The 14,854-nt window shown below is 45.1% G+C and overlaps 1 protein-coding gene across 3 annotated transcripts in view; it reads right to left on the bottom strand.

Annotated features, from left to right (window-relative positions):
- Positions 1-14,854, bottom strand: part of LOC144788733 (membrane-spanning 4-domains subfamily A member 4A-like) — a 202,561-nt gene that overhangs the window by 104,011 nt on the left and 83,696 nt on the right. For all 3 annotated transcript variants that reach the window (XM_078665348.1, XM_078665349.1, XM_078665350.1), the window contains one exon: positions 14,013-14,132. In XM_078665348.1, the coding sequence (XP_078521474.1) occupies positions 14,013-14,132 (120 nt within the window). The remainder of the gene's footprint in view (positions 1-14,012; positions 14,133-14,854) is intronic.

The following is a 14,854-nucleotide window of genomic DNA, read 5'->3' as shown; positions in this document are numbered from 1 at the left end:
AACTTTTAACATGTATATTTTAATAGTATAATTCACTCAGTTTTACTGGTATATTGTTATCGTTTTAACTAAACTAGCGGGGTGCCGCTTCGCAGCCAGGAACACTCGAAGGGGTATTGCTGCTGAACCTTGTCTGTGGGACTTCGGGGTGATCTCTGTTGGGGGCCAAGCTGTGGGAGATTGCCAGCTTGCTCCCCATCCCCCCGCCTGCCGTGAGGTCTCCCAGGACTACGAGTCCCATCAGCCCAGCGCCGGTAAACACCTGAGGCTCATTGGAACTGCCCCTTGATAACAACTCGCAGCCAGGAACACTCAAAGGGGTATTGCTGCTGAACCTTGTCTGTGGGACTTCGGGGTGATCTCTGTTGGGGGCCAAGCTGTGGGAGATTGCCAGCTTGCTCCCCGCCCCCCGCCTGCCATGAGGTCTCCCAGGACTACGAGTCCCATCAGCCCAGCGCCGGTAAACACCTGAGGCTCATTGGAACTGCCCCTTGATAACAACTCGCAGCCAGGAACACTCAAAGGGGTATTGCTGCTGAACCTTGTCTGTGGGACTTCGGGGTGATCTCTGTTGGGGGCCCAGCTGTGGGAGATTGCCAGCTTGCTCCCCGCCCCCCGCCTGCCATGAGGTCTCCCAGGACTACGAGTCCCATCAGCCCAGCGCCGGTAAACACCTGAGGCTCATTGGAACTGCCCCTTGATAACAACTCGCAGCCAGGAACACTCAAAGGGGTATTGCTGCTGAACCTTGTCTGTGGGACTTCGGGGTGATCTCTGTTGGGGGCCCAGCTGTGGGAGATTGCCAGCTTGCTCCCGGTCCCCCCGCCTGCCGTGAGGTCTCCCAGGACTACAAGTCCAAATCAGCCCAGCACCGGTAAACACCTGAGGCTTAATATGCTCCTTCCTCTGTCTTGATATAACAGCCTCTATTGCCCGCTACACGGGACGCGTGCGGGCACGTGCCGGGCGAAGCCCGGGCCAAGGGCGGGCCCGTCTGAGCCCGTCCGAGACTGTCCAAGGCTGGGCTGGGCCATTTCTCTTGGTTGTAACTTTAAAGTGTGATATAGGATAAGCTGAAACAATAGTGAGTAGTTGGCCTGCCTAATATATTTAAGCGTCTCCTTTGTGGGTAAGGTCTCTCTACAGCTTTCCAGAATTTTTATTGAATATTTGTGTAACATACATTTTACATAGGCTTTGTGTTTGCGGTTCATGTGATTTTTCAGTTTAATTAGTTTTTAAAAAATGTCTAAGCGCAAGGGAAATAAAACCCCTGTCAAGCATGCGGGTGCAACTATTGATACTTACCTAGTAAAAGCAGTGAGTACTATCAATGTTGAGGTTGACATCGACTTTTGCTGGGTTTGAGCAGCTTGTCGGCTACGCCTCTTGTGTCTTTGACTGTATGCCCTGCCGAGTGCGGTGATCCCTCTAGCCTAGGTGATATACCAGCTAAGGCTAGTGTTGAGGTAGCCACAACATTGATGTATGAAGAGCATACTGATGTCCCCAGTTTGTCTCCTAGTAGGGCACCCGCCCCTAGAGTAACAAGCATTTGCAATGCAATAGGTCTCGCAGTTGCGAGATTTTGAGCTATTGGCGTTGTAAATGATAATACATTTTATTTATGTGTTTAAAAAACCATCAATAATAAAAGGCATTGCCATTTACAATACCAATAGGTCAAAGTTTCTACAATGTGAGGCCTATTGTATTGCAAATTCTTGTTCTAACATGTTTATGTTGAGGAGGTAAACGGTGGCTTTATGACTTAGGCCTGTTTCTTATCAAGGACTGCCCTTCGAAGATACTGAAGATATAAAAGACTCTTTACAGCCCCCACCTCCCTCGTGCCATCTATGGATAAGTGGATGAGACTACTCTTCCCCATTTCTTGTCTTCCATATTGTCAAATTCTCTCCTTTACAGGTGTATGTTAAACATATATGTGGGTAGTACGTCCATGTGTAGGAAGCAGGGGGGTTGTCTCACCAGCTTTGTGCTGCTTATGCTGCAAAAGCATGTCACACCGGAAGTCAGAAGGGAGCACCCAATAACGAGGAGATTTTTTTTTCTCTCGTATCCTTTTTGTCAGGACTCGGGCTATTGCATGCGGGATGCAGATGCTGAACAGAATAACGCCTTCACCTTTTATTATTTAACCATCACTCAACCGCGCTGTGTGTGCCATTGATCAGTGGTGATAAAGTTTTCTTAAGTTGGATCATGGGTGAAACACAGAGACCAAAGGGGAAGGACCCATTTGGTTGAAACATGGAGGGACAATAAAGCGGTCTCCAAGTGCAATTCAGCCCGTGGATGAGCTACATCTGCAAACGTGATGGGAGCGGGAAGTGCATGGTCAGGAAACAAATGCTGTGTCTGTGTGCGTATCTCCTCTGTGGATTTGCAATGCAACAACAAAGCCAGAATACTTGTGTCTGGCCTGGGCAGTTGGCGTTCGCGTTTTTTTAATGCCGGTGCATATACAAGGGGAACGGACGCAGTGCGGCCTGTGTTTAGCCTTGGACAGCAACCGACGATCAGGTTTTGTCGAGAAAACAGATTCCAGGCTGTTCTGCAGTGTGCGCTTGCGTCTGCGGGGTGTGTTTGTGTGCATGGCGTTGCTCACTAAATATCCCCGCTCGTGGAGAAAGTGCTGTGGTGTATGCAATTTCCTTAATGCCGAGGCTTTTTCAATAAAGCGGTCCACATGTGTAACAAGCCCACACTGAATAAACAAGCACATGCAGCAGAACCAAATGCATGAAGAAGAAACAACCAAACTTATCTGAAAGGACCAGCAATGTAAACAAGAACATGCACTCTCGTGGAATGCTCACACAAAGACCCAGCCTGCTTATCAGCGCCGCGCGCCTCGTGAACAGTGCCATGCGCCCCTCTGCAGACTCCCCCTGCATTCCAAAGGAACTGCTCACGAGGCGCGCAACGTGATCCGATTCTTTCTGCCATGCAGCAAGCAGCAGAAGTTCACGCGCGCAACGTTATCCTATGGGACAACGCTGCGCGCGCGGCCAGGTCTTGTATCCACATTCCAACTCGTTGTCGGCTGAGACGACAGCTATAGTTCTCTCTGCGAGAGCGCGCTTTCGCGTGCTTTTGGCAGCGAGACCTAAAAAGGGGCTGTAGGAAGCCCCAACCTAAACAGGGGACAACCAGTGTTGGTAACGGATCTAAATCTATCCCTGCCCAAAATATAGATGAGCAATCAGCTATCATTAATTCTGGGGCCTTAAATGGTATACAGGTAGATCAGATTATTAATGTATTGGCTGCTAAAATTGACATTTACCTTAAGCCACTGTCTGATAAATTAGACTTACTGAAAAGAGAAGTCACCAGGCTAGGAGGGGAGTTAACCATCCAAAATAAGTTACTTAGGCCGTTAAAAGATACACCGGTGGAATGCCCTAAAAATACCAGTAATGCAACCGTAGAAATATTATCGACAGAGGTAACAGGTAATGATTGGCGGGAGCAGGCCGTAAGAGGGGGGATAGTAATCAAGTTATTTGTAGTAGGGAGAAGATTCAGGATATAGAAAAAGGGAGAGAGGATCTTTATGGAGGGAACACGTAGTAATACAATAAACCTACTGCCAGATTGTGCCCCGTATGTGGCAGTTTTGATGAATGTTCCGGTCCTAAAATCGAACCCAAGTGGAAACTCATGAATCGCTTAAGAATAAAACGGTGCACTGGCTTAATCACCATTGTGGGTTTCCAGTGAATCGTTCTGACCAGATCCTTACAACGAAGAAGGGTCAATTGGATAGGACAATCCAAAAAGAGTATACGGGGTGACTGTGTTATTATCAATTTTAAAACCCCCCACTATGCTAGCACCTCCTTGATTAGAGTAGCAACGTTACCATTTATGTACAGGGTTTTACGCTACGCCCACTTGGCTTTTTTTATAGCCCACTAATGCATGAAATCTGTGGTGGGACTACTCTGGACCATCATCTAAATAGAAGGGTTTTACCATCACAATCCTTGTTTGAGGTACCTGTGTCCAAACAATTCCAAGCACTTAGTACCCTCGATGTGAACAATTGACAGGTTATGGACCGCCCTATAATTGATATGGCGGCTAATCATAGGTCTATTGTCACAGAAGGGGAATATATAGATGGATAGGGAGCCGTGACTGGGGATACCCCACGGCATGGTACATATCCAGGCGGTCAAAGCAACATTAATACAGGTGAGGGGGTCCCCCATGAAGGAAATACCATCCCACTGATAGAGTCGGAAGCTATAAGTAATACTAAAGGGATATCTATAGCTCGTTGGAATATAGCTGGGCTGGCTTCAAAAAGGGAAAAGTTGGGTTGGATGGACTTCCTTAGTTCTCATGATATTATTTGTCTTCAAGAGACTTGGTGTACTGAACTGGTCAATTATGATGGGTTTGTCTCGTATAATCTACCAGCACAGGGTTCGGCGGCCAGTAGAGTAAGGGGCCTCTTAATTCTTGTTTTAACAAGTCTTCCATTAGAAGTGAAAAGGTATTTGAATATCGGGGCATATCTGCAGATCCTCTGGCTTTATCAAAAACATGCCCGGGATGTCCTCTTAATTAATTTTTATAATAATATTTTTGATAATACACGGTCTAAAGTAATTAAGGATCTAGAGATCGTGATTGAGAAGCTGAGTACAGAGGAAAATGTTATTTTTGATTTCATTTTGGTTGGAGATTTCAACATTTCTATATGTCCTATGTCCACATCAAGGGTCTGTGGGGTGCAGAGAGATACAGGAGAAGACGATTTCCACTTCCCCCACAATATATATGGCGAGTCATTAAATACAATTATGGCAGATCATGACCTGGAATTGTTGCAACCTGCAAGAGACGGATGTGGTAATGTGATCCCTACTTTTACTGGTAATAATTCAAATTTAACTATTGATCACGTTCTGGTATCCTCTAATACCACCCCTTAATGTTTGACCCCCAGGATAGAGGAATCCTTACTTAGTGACCACAATTGTATTATTTTAACAACTGTAATCTGGGAACCCAGGTCTCTTAATATTACAAGAAATGTGGGTAACATTGAACCGCATAGACCTAATGGCACAAGGATAAAATGGAAAGGGGTGAATGCGGACAAAGTGTTAAAAAATAGTGTAACAGATTTTTCTGTGGAGATAAATGACAACTTGAATACTAATAGTGAGCCTGCATTGATTTTAAGGAATTTTATTAAAATCAATTACTCTATAGATACCATTTTTGCACGGTTTGGCAACGGGGAAATTATCCTTAACAAGGGATGGTTTGACCATGCCTGCACCACTTTGCTCTCACAGCTAAAGCAGGCGTTAATGAATTGACCTAGGGACCCGACGCTTGTAGTTACATTAAGAATAGATTATAAATTGGCCCTCAAGCGGAGGAAAAAAGAGCTGCAACAAGAGGCATGAGATAAACTCACGCAGGCGGCAGAGACATCAAATTGCCAATTGTTTTGGGTGACAGTTAACTCCCCATTCTTAAAAGATGAATTGGTCCCAGAGTTATTGTCCCATGTAAGTAGTGAGGCCTGGGTAACCCATTTCTCTGGTATATTTAAAGTCAGTTATGTTCCTAGTGCCAATACTAGTCTCAGGCCAATAGTACCGTTAAACTTTACTCTAGATGAAGTGGAACAGGGCATTAAAGCAAGTAAGGGAGGAAAGGCACAGGGACCGGATGGGGTTCCATTTGATGTCTATAAAGCTGTCCCAGCAGTATGGGGCTCCTTATTAACAATTGTTTTTAATGCCGCTGTAAGTAACGGAGTCCCACCTACATGGGGAGAATCCATCATTATTCCTATTTTTAAGAAGGGGGACAAATCGGATGCCAAAAATTATCGTCCAATTTCCCTTCTAGACTCCTCTGTTAAAATCATGAGTAGGATTCTGTTAATCAGGCTAGAAGAGTGGGCGGAGACCAATAGGATTTTAGCCAATACTCAATATGGTTTCATGAAAGGGCGAGGAACGCTTGAACAGTACATAAACTTAGATTTAATAATTTGGAAATATACTTATGCCAGACAAGGTTCTCTCTACCTTTGTTTTGCAGATTTAATCAGGTCGTTTGATTTAGTGGATCATTCAATTTTATTGGCGAACGCTATTAGAACTCGGGCCCCAGAGGGAATAATATATTTTTTAGCACGGCTGTATAAAAGCTTACAAACCTCTGTTCGGTACAGGGTTAGAGGGGAATGTACGCCTACATTTAATGTTAGATGTGGCATCAGACAAGGCTGAGTCCTCGCCCCTCTGCTTTTTACCCTTTTTATTAATGAGGTAGACGCAGCATTAAAATCAGTAAAATCAGATGCCCCCAGGCAAGAGGGATAGATGTACTGCTTTACGCAGATGATGCCATGTTATTGTCCAGGACCCCAATTGGCCTTCAGCGGTTGATAGATAGGTTTGCCAATTTTATAAGTAAAAGGAAGTTGCAGATCAACAAGAATAAAACCTATACTATGGTTTGTGGTAGCGGTCGTAATAAACCATATTCCTTTTTTATAGATGGACAGAAAGTCCAGCAAGTGGATACATTTTGGTATTTAGGAATTACTTTTGCCAGAGATAGAATGTGGTCGCATGAAATAATAAATGTACGGGCAAAAAATGGCTAGAAGTGCCCACGGAGTCTTCAGATTTGCAGCTAAATTAGGCGATAGACGCATTAGGGACATGACGCAGATTTATCAGTCTAGATGCGTCTCAATCGCACTTTGTGGGGCTGGGGTATGGGGACATTATTCTGATAGCAGTTTACAAACAGAGGAAAATAATTTCCTCAAAAAACTGCTATGCCTACCAACTTCCGCCCCAACAGAACTAATCCACAGAGAAGTTGGGATTAGCTATCTGTCAGATCTGATAGCTTTAAGGCCGCTAATGTTCTAGCGATCCATTTGGCGAAAAGAGGAGACTGCTTTCAACAGAATTAAAGATTGTCTTGAATTGGATAACTATCTTATGATACCCTGGCTAAAGTATATTGTACATAGTTTTAAAGACATTTATGATTTATATATTCTGGATGATCCCCATGCGGTAGCAGAGATGCCCAAAACAGTACTGAAAAACACGTTTCTGTCACATAGAGCAAAGAGGCGGTCGTACAACAGCGGGCAGTTAATGACATGTATGTTCTATAAAAGATATCTAGTTTTTGAAGACTTCCAGACATATTTGAGCCAGGTGACAAGAACCTCACATAGATATGTTCTTACCAGATTAAGGTTCGGGCTGGCGCATCACCTGGTAGCTTTCCCAGATCTTAAAAAGCACTCAATAGGTCCATGCCCTTGCAATGGCCAAACCAAACAATGCACACTGCACTTTCTCCTTATCTGTAATCTTTATATGAATTATCGCATTGCTTACTTAAAACCTATGTTTTTAAAATATGGTATTTTTAACGTGGATGCAGCGATGAGGCTGCTTTTTATGATGCAGGAACCCGATATTTGCTTTTTTACTGCTACTTTTCTACTTAAATCTATTAATGCCAGAAAAAGTATGATATTTTAATTGTGGTTTTTATTGATTGATTATCTCTGTACTATGCTGTCCAAATTTGTATAATGATGTATTATTATTCATGTGCTTTTATGGTTGTTTTTATACGAACCGAATAAAGCTTTACAAAACAAAAACGAAACTAACTAAACAATAAAGTGCATTCTGATTCTGATTCTAATCCCTTTATTGTCTAGGTAAAATGTAATATTCCCACTCCAGTCTGTGCAAGAGTAGGGAAAGTGTTGGACTGCAAAGGGATAACATTTGCTATCCCCACTCAAATTGGTGCAAAGGTAGGGACACGGTTGGACTCAGGAGGGGTAACAATTTACTATTCCCTCTCCAGTGAGTGCAACAGTAGGGAAAGTGATGGATTTCTGAGGGGTAAAATGCACTATTCCCACTCTAGTCGGTGCAACAGTAGAGAAACCTTGACCCCACCAGGTAGGCGCTCCCCCTCCGCACAGCACCGCCTGTGTGTCCCTGACCCAGTTGCCGCTGCTGAGGAAGTTCGAGGCCCTCCACCACCCGCAGGCTACCACCTGCGCCTCATCCCTGGCGGCCAGTGGCAGGCGATAATTAGGTTTGTTCATCCTCCGCTTTATTGCTTTTATTGTATTGCCAGTATTTTCATTGTTGTGTCTGTGACTGCTGTTGTCTGTCTTCCCCCGCTGCCTGTACGTGGTCCGTGACCCTTTTTCTTCCCTCTGTTCCCCTCGCTGTCCCCATGCTCTCTCTGACAGGTCATTCCTTCTGTACCCCTCGCTGCCCCTGTGTCTCTGCCCGGTTTTCCCTTCTGTTCCCCTCGCTGCCCCCATGCCTCTCTGCCCGTTCTGCCTTCTGTTCTTAGCTGCCCCTGTATTTCTGTATTCTGTATTTTGCCTTCTGTGCCACTCATTTTTCCCTAGTTTTTGTGCCCCTTTTGCCTTCTTTTCCACTTATTTTTTGTGCCCGTCTGCCTTCTGTGCCACTCATTTTTGTGCCCCTTTTTGCCTTCTGTTCCACTCCTTTTGTGTGCCCTTCTGCCCTCTGTTCTACTTGTTTTTCTGTGCCCTTCTGCCCTATGTACCACTCGGTTTTCCCTTGTTTTTGTGCCCCTTTTGCCTTCTATTCCACTAGTTTTTGTGCCCTTCTAGCCTCTGTTCCACTTGTTTTTTTGTGCCCTTCTGCCCTCTGTGCCACTCGTTTTTCCCTTGTTTTTATGCCCATATTGCCTTCTGTTCCACAAATTTTTTGTGCCCTTCTGCCCTCTGTTCCACTCGTTTTTTTGTGCCCTTCTGCCCTCCGTGCCACTCGTTTTTCCCTCGATTTTGTGCCCCTTTTTCCTTCTGTTACCTTTGTTATCCCTCACTGCCCGTTGCCGCTGCGTCCCCTGCGGCCCCACCCCCCTGACTGCCCACTGCCCATTTGCTGACCCCGCCTCCCAGCTGCTCCTCCCTCCCACCTCACCATATATGCTGGCCGCTGTGCGGCTGCTCCTAAGGCAAGCCCGTCTGCGCCCGTCCGTGCCTGGACCATGCCCGGCGCCGTAACCCCTGGCCCCCGCACCCGCCACGACAACCGCCGCCACTATGACGCCAGCACTCTGCACGCTCTCAACTCTGGATGGAGCCACACCTGCTTCAAAGCCGCCCCAAAATGCACACACGGCCCCTTCTCCTGCCGGAACTGCAGCTACACAAGCCTCAGAGCCGACGTGCCACCCGCCAAGATAGATACTAACCACGCAAGCGTGCTGTCGAGCTCTGGGACCTGCTCGACACAACATCCCCAGACGTCACCTTCCTGACAGAGACCTGGTTTAACGACTCCTCCACATCCAACATCGCCATGGCCATCCCAGATGGCTACAAGATCACCCGCAGAGACCGCACCAACACAGTCGGAGAAGGAATCACCATCGTCCACAACAACAGCATCAGGGTCTCAACTAGCACCGACGACGCGTTCAGCACCGCCTAACTCATGAATTTCAGATCCACAGAGACCCTAACTCCACCCTCAGAGGCACCCTCATCTACTGACCCCCTGTTCCCCGCCCCCAGTTCAGCGACTCCATCGCTGACTTGATCAGCACGCACGCCCTGACCTCCACTGACTACATCCTCCTCGGAGACCTGAACTTTCACCTTGAGAACAACAATGACAACAACTCCACAACCCTGATCGATAACCTCGCCAACCTCGGACTGAAGCAACTCGTCACAACGCCCACCCACTCCGCCGGCCACACGCTCGACCCCATCTTTTCCTCAAGCCCGCACGTCTCCATCAGCCATACCACCGCACTCCTTTGGACCGACCACCACTGCATCCACTTCACCTTCCAGAAACGCACCACACACCACCGCACCCAACAGATCCCCCGCCGCTGCTGGAGCAAAATCACCGAAGACCAACTACACGCAAACCTCGCTCTCAGCCCACCCACCGAACCCTCCAACACCAACAATGCTGCCCACAGCCTCGGACGTTGGATCGAGGACTGCGCCAACACCCTCATCCCGCTGAAGAACCCCCCCCCCACAGAGACACCAGCAAGAGGGCCAGCTGGTTCACCCCAGAACTCCTGGCCTCCAAGCAAGCCTGCCGGAAACTAGAGAAGAAATGGCACAGTCAACAAACTCCGGACAGCCACGCAACACACAAGGACGCCACCACCAACTCATCAGGGTGGCCAAGAGGACCTCCTTCAAAGAGTGCCTCGACAACAACGCACACAATAGCAAGGAGCTCTTCAAAATCGTGAAGGAATTCTCCAAACCCAGCTCCAACACCAACGACATCCCACCGTCGCAAGCCCCGTGCGACTCACTCGCAGCCTTCTTCCACCGCAAGATAGCAGACATCCACGACAGCTTCAACACCCAGACAGCCCCAACAGACAGCAACACAACAGACCCTCCGCACACCACTGACCACGACCCCTTGCTAGCCTGGGCCAGCATGAGCATCGATGACACTATCAAGGCCATGCGCACAATCCACTCCGGCTCTCCGTCAGACCCATTCCCGCACCACGTCTTCAACAGAGCAAGCAGCTCCATCACACCGCCCCTCCACAATGTCAACAATCTCTCCCTCGAGACCGCGACCTTCCCAGAGATCTGGAAACATGCCGAGATCAACGCCCCTTTCAAAAAACCTAAGGCAGACCCAAGAGACCTCAAGAACTTCTGGCCCATCTCTCTGCTCCCCTTCCCGACCAAGGTCATTGAGAAATCCGTCAACAGACAGCTAACCCGATACCTCTAAGAAAACATAATCCTGGACCCTTCCCAGTCAGGGTTCTGCAGCAATCACAGCACTGAGACTGCCCTCATCGCCGCCACCGACGACATCAGGACCCTGCTGGACAACATCGAGACCGCAGCATTCATCCTTCTAGACCTCTCTGCCGCCTTCGACACCGTCTGCCACAGCACACTACGCATACGCTTTCACGCCGCAGGGATCCAAGACAAGGCTCTAGATTGGACCATCTCCTTCCTCTCCGGCAGAACCAAGAGCGTCTGCCTCTACCCCTTCCGTTCCAAAGCCTCCGAGATCATCTGCGGCATACCCCAGGGATCCTCCCTCAGCCCAACGCTGTTCAACATTTACATGGCCCCGCTCGCACACGTAGCCCGACAGCACGACCTCAACATAATCTCCTATGCCAACGACACTCAACTGATCCTCTCCCTCACCAAGGACCCCATCACTGTCAAAGCCAACCTCCACGAAGGAATGAAGGCCGTTGCCGACTGGATGAAGACCAGCCATCTGAAGCTGAATGCGGACAAGACGGAGGTCCTCATCCTCGGCTCCAACCCTTCAGCCTGGGACGACCCCTGGTGGCCGACGGCACTGGTGGCAGCCCCGACACCAACCGACCACGCACGCAACCTGGGAATCATCCTCCACTCAACTCTCTCAATGACCAAACAAGTCAATGCCGTCTCCTCCTCCTGCTTCAACACCCTCCGCATGCTCCGCAATATCTACAGATGGATCCTGACAGATACAAGAAAGACAGTCACCCAGGCCCTCGTCAGCAGCAGACTCGACTACGGAAATGCCCTCTACGCGGGAGCCCTGACCAAGCTCATCAAACGACTACAATGCATCCAAAACGCCTCGGCATGACTGATCCTCAACGTACCACGCCATGGCCACATCACCCCCACCTGAGAAACCTGCACTGGCTCCCGTCAACAAGAGGATATCCTTCAAGCTCCTCACCCACGCACACAAGGCACTCCACAGGACCGGCCCAGCCTACCTCAACAGATGGCTCTCCTTCTACATCCCAACCACCAGCTATGCTCCTCCGACCTCTCACTCGCCACCGTCCCGCACATCTGAAGGACAACCACCGGTGGGAGATCCTTCTCCCACCTCGCCCCCAAGACAAGGAACACCCTCCCACTGAGCCTACGACAGACCCAAGACCTGCTGACCTTCAGGAGGATACTCAAGACCTGGCTGTTCAATCAGTAGCGGTCCCTCCACCCCAGCGCCTTGAGACCCTCGCGGGTATGTAGTGCGCTTTACAAATAATTGATTGATTGAGAAAGCGTTGGATTGCAGAGGGGTAAAAATGACTATTCCCACTCCAGTTTGTGCAACAGTAGAAAGAGTGTAGTTTACTTCAAACAAATAAAAGATTTTAACAACTACATTGAATAACAAGTAATATAAATATTTAAATATATATATATATAAAAAAATAAAAATAAAATTACATATTTATTACGTTTAATAAATATTTTTAATAAAACAAATATTAATATATTTTAAAGAGAACACTATATTCTCACAATCATAACCAACAAATATACTATTTTCAATTAATAAGCATAACACAATTAACCCATAATAAAATAAATAACACACTTAAAAAAAACAAATAACAATTTTTACATTAATTATAATTTAAATACCGTCATACCCTATAACTCTACAAACAAAAAAAAATCTAAATATATCTTAAAAATGTTAATAAATAACAATTGTACATAATTAGTAGTCCCCAAAACAAATAATTCATAATAACATATATTTAATTAACTTCCTACTCTATTCCTACAAAGGCAACAGTACGCCCCTAATATATACATGAACTATATCTTATTTCCATGGTTTACATAATTAATGACCAATTAAACAATTAATAACAATTAACTCATAATAAATGAATTATAATTAATTAACTTCCCATCCTTTACACGTACAAACACAACAACCCGCACCTAATATATAACTTAAAAAATATCCTAATTACACAATTTACATATTTATCAATTAAATAATTATTAATAAACACTAATTATTATAAATAATTTCCTTCACATCCTTGACCCCTACAAAAACCACAATCCACATCAAAATAAAATTACTTACGCAATTCACATAAGTATCAAATAAATAAGTAATAAGAATAAAAAATTAATTAATTATTAAGTATAATTAAAATACTTCCCACCTTATTCGCCTACCAACCCCAAAACCCACACCTAAATCGAAGTTAAAAAAAAATATTGCACAATTAATATAATTAAATAAATAATTTTTGATTATTAATTTACTTCCCACCCTGTAACACTATAAACCACACAACCCTCTAGGGCACTAAAAATAACAATAAACTATTAAATAACATTTAAAAACAACTAAAAATGTACAGATTATATTAAAAAACATTAACAATATGTATACTAAACTAACTAATTTATAACATATACAATTCAAAGATATACTAGAATCCATAAAAATAATTTAATACCTATATTATTAACAATGATATTTGTGTAAGCAATATTAACGACAGCTATTTTTATCATCGATATCAACAACATAGTTCTTTTTAACATCGATATTACTTACCTTAAAATCGATATTCTTGGCAACTATATTTTTGCACATGATATTTGTTCATTGCGATATTTACAACTCGATATTTTTGCATCTCGATTTTTTTTTCATATCTTGTCCGAATCCTAGGCCTCACAGTAATGAAAACCACATTTAGGGAGAGAGCACTAGCACTTTAGCACTGGTTAGCAGTGGTAAAGTGCACAGAGTCATAAGGTCAACAAAAACAAGATCAGCAAAAAGTGGAGGCTAAAAGGCAAAATGCTTGGGGGGGCCTGCAGGGAGGGCCAGGTCCAGCAGTGAATTTCATGCTGGTCCCTTAGGACAAGCATACGATGAAACAAGCAACACAATCCTTATCTAAGTGCATTTGGTCTGGTGCCCAAGCTGGTCCTATTTATCCCTAGATGAGTTGAGTGAAGTTACCAATGTTATCCACCCTGAGTTCGGGGTGCAAGCTATCCTCGTGGCTCATGCCCCTCACCCATGACGCAAGGTATTTCCCACAGACAATGCTGCAAAATAAGTTATGAAACGTTTTTTATTGCACCCAGAATTTGTGTCTTTATTTAGAAAATGCATACTTACAAAGATAGATGCCCAGAATGGTACTCCACTAAAAACAATGATTGAACCCCTTGTTAAGGGAATGACACACAGGAAGGCTCCCAGGCAGATCTGCAGGATACCGATCACAATCTGAATTGCCTACAGCAAAGAATTAATGAAATGAATAAGTTATAAGCAGGAGAAGTGAGAAACAAGGATTCATTTCAGCATATACTGATCTATAGCATCTTTCACCAACTAAATTACCTTCTAATTAGTCCAGGCACTGCTGAATCTAAACTTCAACACTATTTGCAATTAATACTTATCTTGGCGGTCAATGCTGGTGACGTCAGATACTTTATTGCTTCACCACACAAAGTACCTTGCTTTTAATATATCTTTTCTTCACAGACACTCTTTCATCAACTTTTACTTGCAAAACTTTACATGAATGTGTACATTATTATGTACATTATTATCCCCCCTGTAGACTCTCTTGATTTGCACTGCTGCTCATTATTTTCAACGTTTAATGACTTCACAGATTTCCTTTTTCTTTCCTATTTGTTCTGTTTATTTATTGTGATACGTTTGTTTGCTTTCATCCCTCTCACATTCATCTTAACATACATGAGAAATCATGAACATTGTGGTGCTTGCTGCACTAAAATCCACATATCCTTGGATCTACCTGACGTTTTCTCGCAATAAATACTGGCAGATTTGACCTACTGATTTTTATCCGGCAATGTGGTTTAGATGGCAAACCTCATAATTTCAGTATGTGCAGTAAGAGGAGTTACGCCTATATTGAAAAGTGTTGTAACAGTCGTAATTAGCGCCTTAGTCCATTGGAATGATAGTCTATGGTGACTGTA

Source organism: Lissotriton helveticus, chromosome 1_1 (assembly GCF_964261635.1).
Source record: "Lissotriton helveticus chromosome 1_1, aLisHel1.1, whole genome shotgun sequence".
NCBI lineage: Eukaryota > Metazoa > Chordata > Amphibia > Caudata > Salamandridae > Lissotriton > Lissotriton helveticus.
Note: the sequence above shows the minus strand (reverse complement) of the source record. Positions and strands in the feature narration are given on the sequence as shown.